The 22,448-nt window shown below is 38.1% G+C and overlaps 1 protein-coding gene across 1 annotated transcript in view; it reads left to right on the top strand.

Moving 5' to 3' along the window:
- The window catches only part of SLC27A6 (solute carrier family 27 member 6), a 59,959-nt gene extending 58,273 nt beyond the window's left edge, over positions 1 to 1,686 (top strand). The window contains exon 11 of the mRNA XM_004609829.2: positions 1,180 to 1,686. Within this exon, the coding sequence (XP_004609886.2) occupies positions 1,180 to 1,356 (177 nt within the window). The 3' untranslated portion in view covers positions 1,357 to 1,686. The remainder of the gene's footprint in view (positions 1 to 1,179) is intronic.
- The last annotated feature ends 20,762 nt before the right edge of the window (positions 1,687 to 22,448 follow it).

Here is a 22,448-nt window from a genome sequence, read left to right as displayed (position 1 = left end):
AAGTAATATGGGAATACTGGTAGAGGGAAGCTGACGCTGGTGGTGAGATTGATATTGAAATATTATATGCCTAAAACTCAGCTATCAATAACTTTGTAAATTACAGTTCTTCAATTAAAAATAATTCTCTTTCAATAGCAAAAGAAATATTTTGGCAAAAGATACATATTTAGATCTAAAAAATCAGTTCTTTGTATAAATAATGCATAGAAAAATAAAAGAAAAAATACTTTTCCATGGATTTAATCAATCTATTAAAATAGAAAAACCAAATAAAATAAAATAATCTAAATAGCCTCAAGTTGGGCATTTGCAATGCTTCAAACCTTGGAATTAGATTTAACTATACAAGACCTTATTGATTTGGGCTGTCCTGGCTTACTTTCTTGAGTCCTCCTTTATCTTCCCTTTATTGTGGTTTGCCACAGACTGTAGACATGATTGTGACACTGGGCACTCCATTAAGCAGTGCCACTAGGATGGTCAGGGATGAGCCTCTCAGTCTCACTAACACCCTCACAAGGCAGGCAGTTTTATTACTCTGCTGCTAAACTATTTCTAGCCTCAACTGCATAGTTCTATTACAGCAGACACTAAAATCCTGATTGTATATGCAGCTGTGAATATCTGAACAGTGTGTATCAAAAACCAACATAGAAGTGTTCCAGTGGTGACTAACAGGTGTCACATGGTTTCCCTTAAGTGTTTTAAGTATATCATGGGAACCATTGAAATTCAGAGATGCCACAAGGCATCCCAATAGGAACCCAAGTTCGAACTTTCTTTAAACCTTCTGGTTCTTACAGAATTTTGCTTTATGAAATAGATTGCCATCTTGCATGACTTTCCATAGATTGCCATCTTGCATGACTTTCCTTTGGGTCTTTAGCAGAAGTATAGCAATAGTATTCAAGTGAAGAGGTAAGTCTATATATTATGGACTTTTCTACTCATTAGCAGTTACTAACTATATTCATAATCCATATATTGAATAAAGTTCACTGGTAAGCTGAAATAGTGAAGTGCTCTAGCGGGCATTTATTTTCTAATGTTAAATTAGTTTAGTGAATATAGGTATCTCTTGTATATAAAATATTATAGTTAAATATTTCAGCCTATTGTTATATATATTACATATAATATTAAATTATATCACTAATCTCAATAATCGATTTACAGGAAAAGATGGAAATGACAGGAACATTCAAACTGCAGAAGTTTAACGTAGTGGAAGAAGGATTTTGCCCACTGAAGATTTCTGATCCACTTTACTTCATGGATAACTTGAAAAAATCTTACGTCCCACTGACTAAAGAACTTTATGAGCAAATAATAATTGGGAAGATGAAACTTTAAGGTTTTTTAATATGTGATATTTTCATAAGTCTGTCTTAGGAGGTGTGAGAGTGTTATTCTTTTGTGTGTTAATTTTCCCATATTTTTAAATAGCTTTTCTTTACACAAAAACTTATATTTGTTGAAATAATAACAGCATTTAGTTGAGTATTCTTTTTTAATTCTTGAAGATTCAGTGAACAACTAAATGTTTGTCTTTGTCTTAAGGATTTTAAGTTATAAATGTGGCTAGCAGTTTTGACACATACTAAAAATGTTCCTTTTAATGTTTAAAATTTCTCATTTTGAATAAATATTTAAATTTTGTCAAATATTTGATTTTTATGTGCCTTGCCCTATAACTCAATAAAACCATCTTGATTAATGTGTTTTGAGTTTCTATTCTGATGTCTCTAATTGTAAATTTCCAGTCAGTATTAGTTTGAGCTCATAGTTCCCTTAAATTGAACTCATAATAAGATAGAAAATTCAAAAGTAAGACACAACAAAGAAGAAAAACTGATCAACACAAAACATTCCAGAATTTTTGGAAAATAAACAAATGAGATAGAATGGATGATAAAATCCAGCAGTACTATAGAGACTATTAATTACATAGGGAACGCATAGAATATTTTGGTATTGTTGCTAAGATCAGAGGCAAAAGAGATTTTGAGTTTGAACAAGTCTGTGAGTAGTTAACAAGAAAAACATATAGCAAGGAAAGTGTAATAAAAACATGTGGACTTATCTCAAGTTTCAAGGCTCTAATGTTTCCTTCAAGATAGAACCGCAAATGACTTTATTCATCATGTGAATCTCTTCAAAAAGGATTGGAACTGACACACACAGAAATCTCGGACCCAAGCAACTTGCGGCAGAGATGGCCCAGGACTTTGCTATAGGCCTTCCCCACTGGCCCGCTCCAGACGGGGGCAGGTGCCGTCCCACCGCCTGCCTTCTAAGAGCTCCAGCGGTTGCCATTTTATAGAAGCCAGCAAGAAGCTCCAGCGCCCACGCGGCCACGATCCGGAGACACACACAGGAATCTCTGACACGAGCAACCTGCAGCAGCAATTTCTTCAGACCCTAATTATTAAAATCTTAGAATTCCTAAAGCGCACCGCTGCTTTCATGGCAGCGTGACATAATATCCGTAACAAGCAATACAAAACACATTGTCTAGCAATAGTATTTTTGGCAGATATAAGGGGAGGTAGGACTGGTCTCGAAATATTGAAGGTAACTAGAGAAAGAATACTAGGCAAATTGCCTGCCACACAAGTAGGGGAAGGTATGAAAAGTGTGTGTGTGGGTGTGTGTGGGGGGGAATACTGGGGATTTGGGTGGTGGAAAATGTGCACTGATGAAGGGATGGGTGTTGGATGATCATATGATCTAAGTGCAAACATGAAATTTTTGTTACTGTATCTCGCAGTGAATTAATTAAAAAATGAAAATGAAAGGATTGGAACTGAACCAAGAATGGATTAATACCCTGCAGAAAGCTTCTTTGGCCATAAGGGTAGGTCCCTGTACAACCAGACTCCAAACAACCCATTCAGGGCTTAACTGTTTTATCCGCAATTTGAGTTGGACCACAAGAGAATAAATGAACATGTTTTGACCACTGCTTTAATTGTCTGCTAAAACAAAATTTTAAAAATCAGTGCTCTTCAAAAGACTGAAATATTTGCTGTGGTTAAGATATTCTTCAAAAGAATCAGCTAGGCAAGTAAACATTTTATTGTTAAGAAAGTCGAAGTATGGAGATAAAATGGCCCAGATAACGGAGTAAGCAGAAAAGGAATTTTTAAAGTATTGTTTTTGTTAATAATGAAAAGATAAGAAATAATCAGAGGAATAATAGCAAAGGATAATTAATTCTAGACTGAAAAAATGCAATATCAGAAAATTTTTTGTTATAGCCAGGAGAATGAGATGACAGAGGATAGATAGAGACAATGAATTTCAAGATAGGACTCTGAAAGTATTCCATCTAAAACAGGATTTCAAAAAGTAGTCAAATTAACATAATGTTAGGTATCTGTGAAGAAATAAGATCATGACATTGGACTTCAGAAAGAAGCGATTAAAAGGATAGGGAAGAAATTGTACTGGAAAAAAACAACATTCAATAGTTCCCAGACCCTAGAGGAGAAAAATGCCATCACTTATGTGAAAGTTTATTCAGTTCAGGGCAGTGTTTTCATATAAAGACAGCATAGTAAAATAATTAAATAACTTGGTGGAATCTATGTTTGGTTATGCTTGGCATAACAAGAATGACTAATGATCAATATACATTTATTATTTTCAGCATGCAAGAAGTACAAAAAACTTCAAACTGGGAAAATATATAATCAAATCTAGACAGATTATGACCACACTTCTGGAAACAAATGATAATGATAAATTCTTACACCTCTTGGAGAAAAATAATTCAGATTACTACTTTTTAAAAACTCAATGGTTTGAATTACGGCTTCTCATCCAACTATGAAAGGCAAAAGAAAATGAAAGAATATCTTTTAAAAAGTAAACAGAATTTGACATATAGTAAAAATATCCTTTAGGAATGAAGGTGAAATAAGACAGTTTTAGATTAAATTAAATAATTCATAGCCAGAAATCCTGAATTAGGAGAAATAACGGAAAATAATAGGAATTCTAACATTAAAAAGAAAGAAAGAAAGAAATTCGAATCTTCAGGAATAAATGAAGAGAAAATGAAAAATAGGTGAGCAAAAATAAAATTTTCTTCCTCCTAAAAATATTTATGACTGTTTAAAGCAAAATTTATAATATTGTTTTGTCAATTCTTAGTGGAGACACAATTCAGATAAAAATTGCAGCAAAGGTTGAAAGATCCAATAGAAAAAAACTATAGCTACTTAGTAAGCATTGGGGGAAATTTGTTTAAATTTGGGGGTTGGGGGGCATAGAATTCATGCCACACTCAGCGATGCTCAGGGCTTACTCCTAACTCTGTGCTCAATGTCATTCTGCAGCCCTCTGGAAACTTCCTGTGGTTCTGAGGATGATGGTGGGATCAGCTACATGCAAGGCAAGTGCCTCACCACTTTCCAGTCCTGGGAACAGTTTTAAAAAATACATATTTGCCAATTAGAAAACAACAACTTATATTGAGGACAAGGTTTTAAATTTTGCCAATCAGATTTGAACATTAAAAGGATTGGACTTATTTAGAGTTGGCAGCTTGTTAGAGATAGAACTGTAATGGGCAAAGTTGGTGGAAAGAAAAGAGTGCAGCTTTCTGGAGGAAAATACCTATCAGAATTCAAAATGTATAAAGTTTGACTGGTAATCTTTTTTATAGAAAAAGAATTACAATTGATATGGGATCAGGATTTATGTCAGCGTTTTCAGCTCCTGGCAGCTTTATTATTTCTTGAAGAAACAAAATAAAAATTAGCTAAAAATTGGTGAAATTCATCTTTTATGCTCTGCACAAATTATAAAGTGCGACTAACAGATTGACATGAGGCATGGATAGTACTCTTTGTCAGAATCACTAAGTAGGAGGAGGTTGTTGCACATATTGCCATTTATTTGGTAAGAAAAACACTAAGAAATAAATATTTTCAAGGACATTCTAAGTTTTAAATAGTTAATTAGGAAATGTGGAGTTGTGTAGAGAGTGAGTGAATGTTTTTACTTTTTACTCTTGTCATTTGAGCTGGTGTTACTAGGATTATTATATGGTACACTGTCTATGCTTTGAAGACAATTTTAAAAAACAAAATACAGAAGCAGAACTTTAAAGAAAATGAAGCATATAATTAACCAGATGTCATTGTAGATTGTACTTCCTGTGACATTTTAAGTGGAGTTATCTTAAAATCATTGAAGAAACAAATATTAACATCTAGTATTCCTACTAATTCCTCATATCAATGTCAACTTTTTGAGGAAAACGTGCTGGTCAAATTCTGCTCATGTATCAGTATATATGTAAGTAAAAAAATATTAATGCAACAAAAGCAAAGTTTGAACCACACATACATGCTAATTTGTCTTTATTTCACGTAGCTGCAGTTTTTCATTTTTTTATTTTTTCTTCTTTTTTTTTTTTTTTGGCTTTTTGGGTCACACCCAATGATGCTCAGGGGTTACTTCTGACTCTGAATTCAGGAATTACTCCTGGCAGTGCTTGGGGAACTATATGAGATATAAGAAATCAAACCCAGGTCAGTTGCTTGCAAGACAAATGCACTACCCACTATACTATCACTCCAGCCCCAGTTCTTTCTTTCTTTCTGGCAATATTTGGTTTCTTCATTTAATCTAACTGGCATTTAATCTACATAAACTATTTGAATCTGACTAAACCCTCTGGAGATGGCTATATAACTACCTGTGTTGTCAGTGATACATTTCTATAGTAAGGTGAAAGGGTTCATTTTAACCTGAGGGAGCTGGTCTTCTTTTATAGGCTAAAAAAATAAAAATAATGGTTCTGCAACTTGTGAATATAACCATTTCTATACTACATTCTAGAATGTAATATATGGAATAAAAGAAGGGAGCACAAAGCACAAAATGTGGGATCCCCAGATTACCCTGGAATTTTGGTTACAGAAGTATAGATAGGGGAGGAAAGAAACTGAATGAGGGAAAAAGCAAGAACAGGTGGTTGGAGGCATGTGGGGCAGAGCCCCAGACACACAGAGGTAAAGAAGATGTAACTAAGGGCTAGAGCGATAGCACAGCAAGTAGGGCATTTGCCTTGCACAAGGACGATCCAGATTCAATTCCCAGCATCTCATATGGTCCCCCGAGCACCACCAGGAGTAATTCCTGAGTGCAGAGCCAGGAGTCACCCCTGTGCATTGCCGGGTGTGACTCAAAAAGCAAAAGAAGAAGAAGATGTCACTATGTATCTGAACCACTAAACTAACAAAACTGAAAGCATGAGATTCATACTACAATAACCAAACTTAACAATTCCTGTCAAGGAGAGAAACTTAAGGAAGAGGGGAGGGAGAAGAGGATTGTTGGAGGGAAGTTCACACCGATGATGGCTTAGATGTTAGAAAATTGCATGCCCGAAACTGCACTGTGGATAACTTTGTAAATCGTGGTACCTAAACTTTGTAAATTAATTTAAAAGCATGGAGTAAATGACCATCCAGACCATGCATCTGTGAACCTGTAGCAGTGCTGTGAAATGAACTTGAGCCAATACTCTAAATGCTATTAACCTCAATTCTAAGGTAAGATGCATAATTTACTGTTGGTATTCAGTATTCAATAATAGTATTAATTATTTTAACACTTTTGAAAAGATTTGAGTATTCTCTTTTCATATCATTACTTAAGAAAATGGGGGATAGATCTCTAAAAGGAGTGTGAAGTTATTACTATGTATAATTGCCTGGGTAATAAAGGCTTCTTTTTTGTGAGGACTCTTATCTAGTCCTAAAGGAGATAAGAGCAATTCTTCAAAGCAGGTGGAATATGAAAGTGCCAGTTGGCCTCCCCAAGTAATCTGTAAGCAGCGTAAAAGTTACAGAATGGGGCCATAAGGGAGGGAAAAAGAGTGGGAGAAGTGGAATTCCTACCAAGATTTGATTTGAATTTCATTTGAGCAAAACCAAGAAAAGAGAGACTTTCTGAACTGCATTTCTAAAAAAATATAAGCCTTAGAAGTTTGTAAAGAGGGATTTGAGAAAAGGAGAGCGTCTCTCTTCTGTCTTTAGGAAGAGTATAATGGGAGTTGGAGAAATTCAGAGAGTAGAAAGGTCAGATGAGAAGAATTGAGAATTTCAGAAATAATGCAGTTTCAGCAGGAAGTTAGTAAGAAAGCTGTTGACCTCAAGAAACCTAGTAGCTGGGACTAAGAGAAATCTCACCTGCTAACTGTTTTACTGTTTTGTATCTTTGGCTCCTGACCAGAAAGCAGTAAAAAAAAAAAAATGTTCACTGTTTAATGACTGATTCAGAGAACACTGCTTGCCAGTAACCCTGCTAGCCCAAAGAACTTAAGATCCAGTGTTGAGGCAAATAATAGGCAGAAAAGAAGCCAAAATTGTCTGCAAAAATTACGTATTCTGGCTAGAACTGGTATTTAAATTTCCTAATTTCTGATTGTTAATATCAAACAAAGATTTCCAAAAAAAAACAAAAGAAAGAAAGAAAGAAAGAAAGAAAGAAAGAAAGAAAGAAAGAAAGAAAGAAGGAAAGAAGGAAGAGAGGAAGAGAAAAGAGGGAAAGAGAGGAAAGAGAAAGGATTTCTATCTATAGACAGATGAAAAATTATTTCTCAATTGTGTTTCTCGGAAATTTTGCAATATGATTCGTAACACAGATCTCTTGGGACTCATGGACTTTGTGCCTTTATCTCATTGTACATTAATTAGGACTGGAATAATAAAAGCAGCAAAAAGATTACTTTATGGATGACAACAAGGGGCTCTACCAATAAAGGATGGATCCTAAAATAAGCTAATACCATGCAATTAGATTTGAAAATGGAACAAATCAGGTAACTAATTTGTTTTTTTTTACCTGAGCTCTATTTCTGTAAGTGGATATATACCAGCTGAAAAATATCATTTTTTAGAAATTATCTACCATAGTAATTATATAATTATATCATTATCTACCATAGAAACTTCCCCCGGAGCCATGTAATCCCATCAACAGCCAACATCCAGAGACTATAAAGCCAAGCTCCCAGAAGCGACATCTGATATCCTAGTTCTTGCTCTTGGAGAACCTGGCAAGCTACCAAGCTCTTCTTGGCGTATTCATATGCCAAATACAGTAACAATGATGTGTCTCATTTCCCTGACCCTGAAGAGCCTCAAATGTGGCACCATTGGGAAGGACGAGTAAAGAGAGGATGCTAAAATCTCAGGATGAGGATGAATGGAGACGTTACTGGGCCCGCTTAAGCAAATCAATGATCAACAGGATGACAGTGATACAGTGATACAGTGATATCTACCATAGAGGGGGTGGCGGGAGGGAAAATTGGTACATTGATGATAGAAAATGTACATTAGTGGAGAGATGGGTGTTCGACCATTTTATGACTGAAACTCTATCATAAAAGCTTTGTAATTATATCTCACGGTAATTCAATTAAAAATAAAATAAAAAATAAAATAAAATATCATTTTCTATAGAGATATTATTTTGGGTTTTTGTTGTTGTTGTTTGGGGACCACATCCTTGATGCTCAGGGATTACTCATGTCTCTGCATTCAAGAATCACTCCTGATGGTGCTTGGATAACCAGATAACCAGATGAGATGCTGGGGATTGCACCCAAGTCAGCTACATTCAAGGCAAGAGCCCTACCCGCTGTACCTATGTCTTCAGACCCATGGAGATATTTTTTATAAAATGTCGCACTGTTGTACTGTTGCCCCGTTGTTCATCAATTTGCTCAAGCAGGCACCAGTAACGTCTCCATTGTGAGACTTGTTGTTATTGTTTTTGTCATATCAAATACGCCACAGGTAGCTTACCAGGCTCTGCCATGTGGGCGGGGTATTCTCAGTAGCTTGCCAGCATCTCCAAGAGGGATGGAGGAATCGAACTCAGGTTGGCCAGTTTATAAAATGTAAATAACATAATATAAAATGTAAAAAAATTACATTTAATCATTGCACTATTGAGGGGTTGGGGTCCCCAAACAAACAAAAAAAAATCCTTGTCCAATAAGTCAATAATCCTTACTTGATTTCTATGGCAACATCATGAAATAATTGCCTTTTTGTTGTTTTTGTTAAAGTCAGCCTGACAGAAATTGTTCATAATTTCATTGCTTCTTGGCCTAGCTTTGGTGTATCATCTTCAATATTCTTACCTTGTTTTCATGAGAATATATTGTCTGATCTCAAATATCTCAATGATGCAACTCTTTATTTGAAGGCAGGAGGATTAGGGCTACACCTGACTGTTCTCACAACTTACTCCTGGCTCTGCACTGAGGGATCACACCTGGCAAGCTCAGGGGACTAGATGGGGTACTATGGATCAAACCTGGGTTGACTGTGTGCAAGGCAAGACCCTTCCCTGTTTTATTATCTCTCCAGCTCCTCCCTTCCTTACTTTAAATGAAGGCCAATGGAATGGGAGCTGGGAGATTAGAGTATGTGAAGCTCTAGTTGATTTTGAGGACAGAAGCGATGCTGTCGGCCAAAGAATGCAACTTGTCTCTAGAAGCTGGAAAAAGACAAGAAAACAGACACTCTCTTTGACCTGGTAACAATGAATCTGTCTCCTCTTATTTTAAAACTTTTGACCACCTGAGCTGTAGGAGGATGGGGGTGCTCTCGAGCAGTTCACAGAGGGTCCCTGTACCATTCCCAGAAATCTCAGTCAACCAGACCAGAGAGTTTGGTTCTACGGCCAGTCATGCTCTGCTGTTCAGGCCCTGCTATGTTTGGGGGAACTTCCAGGACTGCACCCAACAAGGGCTTGGGGGAACATGTGCTGGTCAAGTTCTGGTCCCTGAATATGCAAGGCGTGCACGCACCTTTGCGGTAGTCCTGGCCCAAGTTTGTGATGTTTTAAGCCAGGGTGAGGAAGGAAGGCTGGAGGAAAGCCAGATAGCATGTCAAGTCTATAGAAGCTCACCTGACTGTTTCTGAACCGTTTTAGAAGTAGAACTTCATGTCTCAGAACTCTGAGACCATTGGTTTCCTGCAAAAGACCAGCCCAAAGGACTTAGAGGAAGAGGTTCTGAGTTTGGAGAAGGGAGCCCTCTAGTGTTGCCCCAACAAACTGTCTGCATTACCTGGGTAAAGTGTGCTTACCTGGTTTTCAATAGTTTCTGAAATCAAATTCAGGCTGGAGGGATAGTACAGGGGTTAAAGTCTTACATGTGGCCAATCCCAGTTGGATCCCTGACACCACATCATTGACAGAACCAGGAGTATCCCCTGAGCAGCACTGGGAGAGTCCCAAAAACAAATAGCAAAGTAAAACAGAACCTAAAAAAGATTTTATTAAACAACTACTTTCCAGTTTGTTTAATTTTATTAAGCAATCTTGTAAAGAATTATTAGTTAGCATTAAAGTTTTAGTCATATAAAGAAATGAAAGATACAGATGTTTCTATGACAAACATAAATAAACAGAAAGGTGCTGATATATACAGTGTTGAAACTGGAGGCTCAGTTCCAGATTGTAAACAAGTGCTGTTTGACATGATAACAAAGGGAGGATACTTTTATTTATGCCCTTCATCAGACCCCTATAGCCATTGTGATATGAACAGAGGACTTTGTGCTTGTGATGAGCCATTGTTAAATATATTCTTGCTTTCTCACGATTCTCACCAGAGCCCCAAGTGTTAGTCTCCTGAGGCATCTGATAACTTAGGTCAATGATTCAGCCTTGGCTAATTTCCTGTGGTCTCAGAAGCTAGGCTTATAATATCAAGCTATATTAAATAAGATTAGAGCAAAATGTTTTGGTTGGAAGTGGCAAGTACTAATGAGCACTGCATTCTGATTTTAGAATTTCTTAGTTATTCTACTGTGACACAGCCACACAACTCCAGCACAATCTCTGCTTTGTTCTGTCTCCCCTTCCCTTCCCTTTGTTGTTGCTGTGGCTGAGCATCATGCACACATGATTGGTTGAGTATTCCCTGGGAATCATCCATTTTTTTGTTGTGACATTTACTCCAATACCCAAGGGCCACCACACTCCAGGCCACTTTCCACACTCTCAGGCTGAGCCTCATGCATGAGTGAATGTATTTCTGGACTACATGGCTGCAAAGCGGCCACATGACACATCATCATAAATGGAATATATATATGCATATATATATATGTATGCATATATATATACCTTTCAGAGTGCCTGGCAAGCTACAAGAGTATCCTGCCTGCATGGAAGAACCTGGAAAGCTTCCCATGGCATATTCGATATGCCAAATACAGTAACAAATAGCAGGTCTCATTTCCCTGACCGTGAAAAGAGCCTCCAATCGTTAGGAAAAATGAGTAAGGAGAGGTTGATAAAATCACAAGGCTGAGACAAATGGAGATGTTACTGGCGCCCAATCTAGTAAATTGATGAACAATGGGATGACAGTGACAGTGACACAGTGATATTTGCACACATGCTGTTAGGCAGAAGGAATCATGTGGGTCTCACATTTTTGTTTTGGTGTACCACAGATAACATGCTGCTTTGGCCAATTAGCAGAGCTACTAGGTCCAAGCTAGGCACATGTGCCTGAAATCAGCTGTCAAACTTGCAGCCTCCTTCTTCCGGTTGAAGTGCTTTTTCCCACTGAGCTATTCCCAGGCTCTGTGATCTTTTAACTCCATGTTTTACCATGTTTCCCTAGATCTAGGCTCAATGCATGATAGATGCTAAAACAGAAAAGGAGGTCTTTCGGTATAAACCAGACAATCAAGCCTGTGTAATGTCTAAATCTCAAAGTCTGATTTAGAAGATTAGTAAAATGATTACAAGGTGCAATGAGTTATAAATACCTCCAAAACTCTTTTCTCATTTCTTTGTATCATATTTTCAGACATGTCTTTCTCTTTAACTTCTGCCTTTCTAAATAACTGTTCACCAGGTCCTGACCACTGACTTTTATTTACTTATTTACTTGTAGATTTTCTGGATATCTTGGCTTACTGCTGATAATATAGACTTTGTGGAACATTGGCTATGCCCTTCCATCCCATAATTAAAATTCAAGATCAGTCTTGCATGCAAGGTTCTTTTTATTGCAATCTTCTTATTGGATTTGTTCACAATATAATTATCTTAGTGTCTTCAGTATGAGGATGACTATTAGAGAGTCTTATTTTTCTTAATTATAACATTTGTATTAAATATCAACTTCAACTGGGTTTCCAGAGAACAGCTTAATTAATGGATCTTGCATGGTTTAGGTTCTGATCATATGTCACTTACATACCTAACCTTCTAGAAACATATCCACAGCTATATTCATTAAGCAACTTTGCCTGTACTCAGATGCTTTATAACTAATCCCTCCCCATTACTTACAAATAAAGCTCCTCTTTTGCAACTTGATCCTTTCCATGAAGTGAGCACCACATATCTATATATATAGAGATATATATAGAGAGATACATATATATATATATATCATACTAGTTCTGAACCATTCTTGGTCAATTTTCTTCTGAAAAAGAGAGAGAAAATGAAAACTCTCTCAACCTTGTTCCCCTGTGGCAACCATCCTCTCAGTTCTCATAGCCAGGACTTGAAAGTCTTCCATGCCCTTTCACTTCTACTTCCTGACTTCCTTTCCATCTTAATGCCCTGAAATACCATATTTGATGCTATCATGATACCAGCTGTGCTGTCTGAAAGTCCTCAGTGGCCAACCTATTCAAGTTTCTTCTTGAAACTTTCAGATTTATTGACTTTTAGGATAGTACTTTCTCTAGGTTATTCTGTATACGGTCCTTTGTTCCTTATTTACAAAAGATGTTGTATCTTAGCATTTCACCCTACTGTGTTTCTGATCACAGTAAATTCCCTCTGCCTCACTACTCAGGTTGGAAACTCTTTTCTGTTAAAGTGAGAAATTGTTTTTTTTTTCCCTCTACATTGGTTACCTTACACACACTCTTCTCTCAACTGCCAATTTATACCCATTATTCAATAGTCCTGCAGGATGTCAACTATGAGGATGTCTTCTCTCTTCCATGAGAAGTTTCTGAACAGAACTGCATTAAACAAAGTTGAGTATATTCAAATTCAGTAATGAGTCCATCCTTCTCAATGTACTGTGCATTTCTTATTTACATTTAAAATTAAAGTGACCTGGAGCCTTCAACAATATTTTAAATTTAACTACTATTCATGTTCCATTCTTGAAACTTTCCTCAGACACTTTTTTTCCCCTAAAGCTTATAAACTTTGTAGGGTCTTATGCCAGGGTCTTGTTTTTATTTTCAGCAACAACCAAGCTTAGTATCAAAAAATGGAGCTCCCAATTCAACATTATTTGCATCCTAACACAACTGCCAGATTTTCTAACTCAGTTCCAGAGATTCATAGCATATCTTAGAAAAACTGAATAAGTAGAAAACCAAAAAAAGGTAGAATTTTTCTTCTATTTATTTCTCTCTTTTCTTTTTATCTTATACTTCTCTTTTTTATATCTTCAGTTTTTAACTATTTGAAATCCCTTTGCCCCATTTCCTTAATGTTATATCTATTGCCATGTTTTCCCTTGGCTTAACTAAACTTAAGGAAGTTGATTTTATGCTTACATAAATATTTGCCCATTTTGAAAATTGACGGAATTGGGTTCTGGACCAATGCAAACAATGAATCTCTTCTTATTAATACATTCCTTATTAATAGTAGCACTGTAGCACAGTCATTCTGTTCATCGATTTGTTTAAGCGGGCACCAGTATTGTCTCCATTGTGAGACTTGTTACTGTTTTTGGCATATCGAATACGCGATGGGTAGTTTCCCAGGCTCTGCCGTGCGGGCGGGATACTCTAGGTAGCTTGACTGGCTCTCCGAGAGAGATGAAAGAATCAAACCTGGGTCGACTGCGTGCCAGGCCCTACCTGCTGTGCCTCCAGTCATTGGGAAAGATGAGTAAGGAGAGGCTGCTAAAATCTCAGGGCTGGGATGAATGGAAACGTTATTGGTGCCTGCTTGAGCAAATTGATGAACAATGAGATGACAGTGATACAGTGATACATGAATGTAATAATATAATATTCCAAAAATATAAAAGGGAGATAATAAAGAACCCAGAATATAGTTCTGTACACCTGAACATTTGACTGTTGGTAAAGGCATCCTGGAAAACTGGTGGTGAGGGGCTGGAGTGATAGCACAGCAGGTAAGGCATTTGCCTTGCACACAACCCATCTAAGTGTGATTCCCAACATCCCATACGGCCCCCCAACCACATCCAGGAGTAACCCCTGTGCGTCGCCAGGTGTGACCTGAAAAAAAAAGAAAATTGGTGGGGAATGACGGTGATTTTGAAATATCATGTCATGGTATTTGATATCCATGTTGGAAAACAACAAGAGTTTCAATACCATGCCACAAACAAAGACCAATGGCAAGTTAATTACAAATCTAAAAATAAAACAAAAAATTTTAGAAGCTGAGAACTATGATCTTAAGATAATAGGGAATTTTTAACAGAACCAAAACACTAACTTTGAAGATTAATAGCTCCAATTCAATTAAAACTAAGACCAGATTTTTCTCTAAATTTATCATTAAGAACATAAAAATTCAAGCCACAGATATTAGGGGATGTTTATACACTTTATACACACCCAGAGCACTCTATACTGAAAAAAGCATGTAGCATTAAATGTCTGGGATGGCAAAAGTCTGTTACTGTATACTTAGAAAATAAACTTTTGCATTACCTTCCTTTTTTTGTTTTCTCATTTTGTTTTGTTTTGGTTCGGTTGAGGGACACACCCAGCAGTGCTCAGGGCTTACTCCTGGTGGGGCAGAGGGGACCATGTGTGATGCTAAGGACTGAACCAGGGTCATATATGTGCAATATAAGCACTCTACCCACTGTAATATGACTCTGACACCATAATTACCTCCTATGTGTCTGAACATTTTTATATTTTCTTATGGTATATGTGCAATTTTTGAATATTTTATTTTAGCAGATGAATGCCATGATTTTCTATGTTCCACCTAATTAAGTCTTCATATATAGAAACAAAGTATGATTTCTGTATTAAAATACTTGATGCTAATGTGTTTTAATATTTTAATGACAAGGAACTTTAGCTGTGAGGCTAGTGTTGCATAAGTGAATGACACATGGAAAATAGCGAATTTGCTTTTACCACTGCATGTTTTATAGTTTCCTTTACAAAACATTGAATAAATTAAACACAATCAAGGATAAGAAAATCTTTCAGATTTAAAAAATTATAAGTTTTAGTGAAATTAAAATTTTAAATATTTAAATACTTAGAGTGAAAAAATAAATATACAATCATAACATAGACATTTAAAAATATCAGTGATTATAAAAAACATTTGATTGCTAAATGAAATTAAAAAAATTCAGAACAACAGGAGCAAAAAACCGCTACCATTCTCTCAGTAACTTGATTTTTAAAATTTATCATAAAAAATACTGTACTTAATGTTAATACAAACATTTAAGCATCAAAATTATTTAATGTATATTTTATATAATATTTGGCATCAGAAGAACTAGATCTAGTCCATAATCTGCCACTTAAAAGTTTTATGACCAGTATATACTTGGCTTTTGCATCTAGATATCCTTTATCTAAAGAAACTTTGAAAATGTCACACATTCTGTTATATCTTGTATGTTTGTATACATGGTTTATGAGTGTATTCATGGAAAAGAATAAATATGTAAAGGATGAGGCATTCTCTACTTAAATATTTTTCTTAAATATTTTCCTAATTTTTAAATTTTTGTTTTGCCATACATATGAGCTTTATCTAAGCAATAATGAACTACACAAAGAAATGTGTCCCCTTAAAAGAGATAATTTGATTTTAATAGAAGTTAACTAATAAACCTGTTGTTGTCAATTACTGTGCTAGGTGTTGCATTCTAAATGCAAGACTACATAAAATTATATTCTTTTCTAATTTTTAAAGAGTATTGTGATCACCTCTAATTGTTGCTCTATTTTAATTTCTTTCTTTTTTTAAAAAAATGTCCTGGGGCCCACTCCTGCCTGTGCACCTAACTGGTGTTTGGAGGCACATGGTGCTAGAGGTCAAACTCAGAGCCTCAAACATGCTCAGCATATGCTCTATCATTTAAACCTCATCCCCAGCCCCTTAAATAACTCTTCAGAATCACAAAGTAGCTGAGTTCCATTGTTGAAAGACAAGTGCATCCCCAGATTACATGAGTAATACGCAGACTCTGTTTCTGTGAGGTTCAGGACCCCGGACCCTGCATTTCCAACAAACTCCCTTCACTGCCCTGATAGTTTGCACACAGGTCCCACCATTCGAAAGTGAGGGTCAACTTCTTTTTTTTTTTAATTTATTTTTTTTATTTTATAAAGTAGTTCACAATATTTGATTACATTTAATTTTTGAACACCAATTCCACCACCATTACACTTTCCCATCATCATATTTTGGATGTTTCCATCCTGAACCCCAACACCTGCCCCAAAGCTGAACCGAAATAATTTATTTTTATTATTTTTTATAAAAACACCACTGAAAATGCTGCAAAAAGTTTCCTTAGTGGAAACAGTGCAAAGATTTTTGTATTTCACCCAAAGGCCATTAAGCCCTTCGGTAAGAGATCACTAACATGTTGTTAAAGGTTGAGCGTTGTGTGCTTTTATACATATATCTGTAAAATATCACTGTATCACTGTTATCCAGTCACTCATCGATTTGCTCAAGCAAGCACCAGTAACGTCTCCATTATGAGACTTGTTGTTACTATTTTTGGCATATCAAATATGCCATGGGTAGCTTGCCAGGCTCTGCCGTACGGGCGGGATACTCTAGGTATCTTGCTGGGCTCTCCGAGAGGAACAAAGGAATCGAACCTGGGTCGGCCGTGTGCAAGAAAAACACCCTACCCGCTGTGCTATAGCTCCAGCCCTCTGCTAAATATGTATGTGTATATACATGTATATATATACACAAATATATGTATATATACATATGTGTGTATACATATGTATATATGTGTATATATACATATATATATATATATGCACACACTTCCCTCTAGGATTGGTTGCCTCCTACTTAAAACCCCATCAAATGTGGTGCAATACTCTTGGAGTATGGGTATGGGTAGTGTGAGGTATTTGAGACTGTGCAGTCCAGGAATGCATTCACTTGTGGGTGAGGCTCGGCTCAAGCGTGTGGAGAGCGACCATGAGCATGGTAGTGGTTGAGTTTTGGAGGTTTTCGGCTTCTGGGGCTGGGTCCTTTTGGGTGGAGAGGGGCCTCACCCACCCCTCTCCGGGGCCAAGGGGCACCTTCTTGACTGAGTTCTGATCAAAGTTCCTCAGGCATTTTTCTTCCTGAATTGCTTATTCCTTTTGGTATTATACTTTCACTATTTGTTCCCATATTTTTATCATTATTTCCATCTAAGCTGCATATTAAGAGATACCCACATGCTTTCTCACTGACGGTTTGTTTAATTATTTATTTATTTAATTTATTGCCAATTGTACCCTCAGTTACTGAAAACAGTTATGAGAAACAGTCAAAAAATAATTTTCCTTTGCCTTTTCCATTTATGTTAAATAAAATCCCTTTCTTGTTCTAGATCTATCTTTAGTAAAGGGAAGACTCAGTTGGGAACAAACTAAATGCTGGAAGTACAGATCTGAAACTTTGGTTTGTTGTGTGCTCAGGTGCTGCAGACCACTCAGGGAGGATGAAATGAGGTGGAAATACAAAAGAAAGGCGTTGGCTGAAGGAGTCCTGGAGTTTAAATTTAGTCAGCCCACATGGGTATTTAACTCTGAAGATCTAAAACTGACAGATATGTCTGGGATAAAAGCAAAGGATATCCTAGGCATCAGACAGGCAGTACAGGGCTAGGGCCATCACCTTGCACTTGGTTGATCCCCATTTGATCTGTAGTACAGATGTGGCCGTTTTACACATACACACACACACACACACACACACACACACACACACAAACACTCGCATCAGAGTGATCCCTGAGCACAGAGCAAGGAGTAATTTCTGAGCATCACTGGTGTGGCCCAGCCCCTCTCCAAAGAAAGATAATAAAGGATATCCTATCCTAGTACCAATCAATTTTTATGAAACAAAAGGGTTTTGCTTTATCATATTAATTTAGCCAAGTACTGAGTAGCAGAAGTTCCGCATCTGTCTTTTCCAGATGTCACGCAAAGCCTTGTTTAGAATGAATAAAATGACCACTGACCTTCTAATCCTGCACCTGGGTAAGATTCACAAAATATGTCACAGAACTGGCAACCTCTCTCCATAGTGAACTTCCCAAACTTGTTTCCTTGTCTCTTACTGCTTCCAGCCTTATCTTGGTTACCCTTCCCGTTGCCTTAATATGATGTATGTGTGTGTTTGTGTGTGTTGCAAGTTAATCCGTAAGCCCTTGTTAAGACTCCATTTCAAAAGCTACCCAATTCCAAATTAATGAGAGTATAATGAGTAGGCAAAGCCAATAAGCTTAATCCTATGAATGAATGAGATATGGGGTTATCTTCTTTGGATAGCTGATTTCTGATTTTAGAGAGTGAACCCATTAAAACATTGGGTAATTGGGAGTGGTCTTTTGTGGTCATTCTGTGGTTTATTGAATATTTCCCACTCACATTTTTTACAGAAAGAAAAAAGAAAATAATGTAATTTTCTGCTATATGTATAGGTGACCTTGTGGTGTGGACAACAGAAAGTTTCTCTCCTGCTCAGGTTTGGGCTGAGACTGGCTCAGTGCTAGAGTGTAGGCTTCACATGTTTGAGGTCCTGGGTTCAATTCCCAGTACTGCCAAAAAAGAAGAGAAAAGCAATAGTCTCTGAGTAGTTATTTGATCTGAGTCTTCTCCTATCCTTAATTAACATGTAACTTAAGCAAGAAAAAAATATTGGGTTAAATCATCATTATTCTTTATGTAGCCCCAATTGGTACATCTTCGGACATATGTAGGCAGATTTACTCTGTCTTTACTGACTCGGTTTCTTCTTTTTCTCCCTTTTCTCCTATACCCTCCTCAAGTTCTAATGCTACTTTTAGTCTGTACCTTGTGATGCATGATGGGCTGCCAATTTTCTCAGAGTCTCTCAATAGTCAGCACATATGGGGTTTCAGCGTCTATTTTTAAGGTAAACCTGGTGAATGCTATACCATTCACAGGGGATTCTTACTGACAATATAAACCGTTTGTCTTATTATCTGGAAATGACTCACACTAGCTAATGACTGGCCTTCCCAGTACTGGCCATATGTTTCTGTTGTAAGTGCTATTAACTGATGGACTGCAGCCATTCTCTGAATTAGTAGATATTTAATCCTGGAGGAGTGGTAGGAAAATCCCTGACAATTGGCATCTCAGTTTAATTCTCTTGTCTTGAACTGCCGAAGAAGTGAAGTGGAAGAGACTGACTGACTCTTTCTTTGTTTTGTATGAAATATACATTTGCCCTCAGAAATCCTTTTCTTGAACCACATGCATTAATTACAATCAGTACAACTCCAGAAGAACTGTAATTTCCCAATCACCACATATTACTTTGTAGCCACATATTTGTCAAGCAATAGAGCAGGCTACCAATAACATTTGGGGCCCTTGTATTTCGTTTTGAATGGTTTTCATATTTTGATTTCTACTCCGTGATTCTCATTAGCATGTAGCTGGAGGGGGTGGGTGGACTGGGAGGGAGGACAGAGGACAAACTGTTTACGACCAGATGTGCTCAGGAAGGAGTTTGACAAGACATGGGACCGCTGTTTGGGCTCCAGGGCTCCAGCCGTTCTCTGTCTGGATGGCTTGGCCTTCCAGAACATGCTGTTTCCGGCATCTCCTATGAACTTGCTATATTCAGCTTTCTCCTATTTGTTTTCTTGGGCCATCAGCGTTTTATTTGAAAGTAAGAACTGGAAGACGTCCCATGAAGCTGGGAGGCAGGTAGGAAGGTGCTACCCTATGGCTCCATTTGCCTCTCTCAGCTTGCTTTTGGCTCCAAAGCCAGGAGCCCCACTGAGCATTTAAGACAACCGGGGACCCAGAAGGTGGGGTCCTGTACCACCAGCCCACCCACCTACATACTGGGGTGTCACTCTCCTATCTCCAGCCTTTGCCCCTAGGAATCACAGACCTCCTCCTCTGTGGGTGGGGCAGGCAGAGGCTGACAATGGCTTTGTTAGCAGGATCTCACTGGTTCGTAGCTCCTCCTTCCATACCCTTTCTTCCTCTGCCTCCTTTCCTCATGCCCCTGGAGTAGCACTGTAGCACTGGCATCCCACTGCTCATCGATTTGCTTGAGTGGGCACCAGTAACGTCTCCATTGTGAGACTTGTTACTGTTTTTGGCATATGAAATATGCCAAGGGTAGCTTGCCAGGCTGAGCCATGCGGGTGGGATACTCTTGATAGCTTGCCAGGCTCTCCGAGAGGGATGAAAGAATCAAACCTGGGTTGGCCGTGCGCAAGGCAAATGCCCTGTGCACTGTGCTATGGCTCCAGTTCTCATTTCAGATGCACCTCACAAAGGAAAAGTGACCTGGAGTAAAATGCACGGCAAAGGTGACTTGCCACCCCCTCGGGAATGAGTGCAGTGAGGGATCAAGCAAAGGCCAGGTTGGGTGAGGGATGAAGGAGTTGTCCTTGTCCACTAAGGCAGTGTGGGGGGAGCCTAGAGGAGCAGATGGCTGGCATGGGCTGAAAGCAGGGGAAGGGACAGGCATTGGGTGCTGAGGACAGGGCCAGCCAGTGCAGAGTCCTGTGGGCTATCTGGCAGGTGCAGGGCCAGGGAGCAGCGGGATTCCTGCCCTGAGTGACTCTGCAGAGTGACAGGGATATTTTAAACAGGAAGAGTCAAAGACATTATTTGACTTTGATTTGAATAGGAGAGATGTGATGTGTCATGTTATTTCTCCATAGACTTATTCATTTCTCTTACAGGGGCCACACCTGGCTGAGCTCAGCTTCAACAACCATTGGTGTTTCAGACTGGCATGCTGAGGCACCCAGGGCAAGGCCTGGCGATGCTGGGCGGGGGCACAAGGTACTGAGACTGGAATTCAAAGCCTTGTTGTGCTAAGCGGGGGCATCACCAGCTAGGTGTCTCCCCAGCCCCCGATTTTGAGTCTGGATTGATAGATATGAAAATGAAAAACATAAAAAACTAAAAATAGAAATGTAGACAGTCATAAGATAAAATCTAAATGTCTAAGAAAATTATGAAATGATATCAAATCTCATAATATCTATGAAAGAAAAGTCAAAGTGATAGAGAAGGTTATCATTAAACTCTGCAAGATGTGGGGTGGGGAGAGTGAATACCGAAAGAATTGGCTAGAAGCTATGGAAAAGCAAATTTCCCTGTTCCTAGAAGAATATAAACTTAGAGAGAGTGATCCCAGAGAGCAGAGCTAGGAGAAATCCCTGAGTACTTCCTGGTATGTATCCCCCCAAAGGAAACAAAGCAAAATAAACAATGACAAACCAATTTGACTATGTTTAACTTAAGAATCAATCATAGGTTATGATCCATAAATTCTACTTCTGGAAATAAGTTCAGATTTCAAAAGTGTATCACTTGTATCACTTGTAGTCCCATTGATCTTTGATTTGCTCAAGCAGGCGCCAGTAACATCTCCATTTGTCCCTATCACATGCTAGTGCAGCCCAATGATATCTGCTTGCTCCAGGAACAGGAAGAGCCTCAAATAGTTCATTCAGGGATTTGACAAAGAAATCTGACCATCTAGTTGGTGGGCGGCCACGAGGTCTTCTGACATTCTGTGGAATCCAGTTGGTAACAGCTCTAGTCTCTGAATCGCATTACATGACCAGCCCATCTGATTTTTGATGCCTTGGCAAACTAGACAGCATCCCTGATTTTTGACCATCGACGGAGGTCAGAACTCCAGATTCCTTCTCTCACTTGAGTGAGACATGATATTCCCAGCATAGCTCTTTCGATTCCTCTTTGGGACACCCTAATAGCATTCTCATTCTGTTTGCGTAGGGCCCAGGTCTCTGAGGCATATGTTAGTGCAGGAAGAACGGTGGAATCAAAAAGATGTGCCTGGAGTCGGAGGTTCTTCGTTCTCTTAACCACTTCTTCGACGCTCTTGAATGCATTCCATGCTGCTTTCTTCCTCCTGCGCAGTTCTGGCACCAAGTCGTTCCTCATGTTGATTTCTCGACCCAGGTACACATAGCTGCTGCATTCAGAGATGTTTGTTCCATTGAGAGCAAATGGAGCTTCAGGGACAAATTCGTTTTTCATGAACATTGTCTTGTTGAGATTCAGCTGCAATCCGACTTTTCCACACTCGTGGTCGAAGTCCGCCAGCATTTGTGCCGCTTGGCTAATGTTTGTTGACATGAGAACGATGTCATCAGCGAAGCAGAGGTGGTGTAATTGCCG

The sequence above is a fragment of the Sorex araneus genome, chromosome 6, assembly GCF_027595985.1.
Source record: "Sorex araneus isolate mSorAra2 chromosome 6, mSorAra2.pri, whole genome shotgun sequence".
NCBI classification, from domain to species: Eukaryota; Metazoa; Chordata; class Mammalia; order Eulipotyphla; family Soricidae; genus Sorex; species Sorex araneus.
The sequence above is the reverse complement of the archived record's forward strand: the minus strand, read 5'-3'. Positions and strand labels throughout refer to the sequence as shown.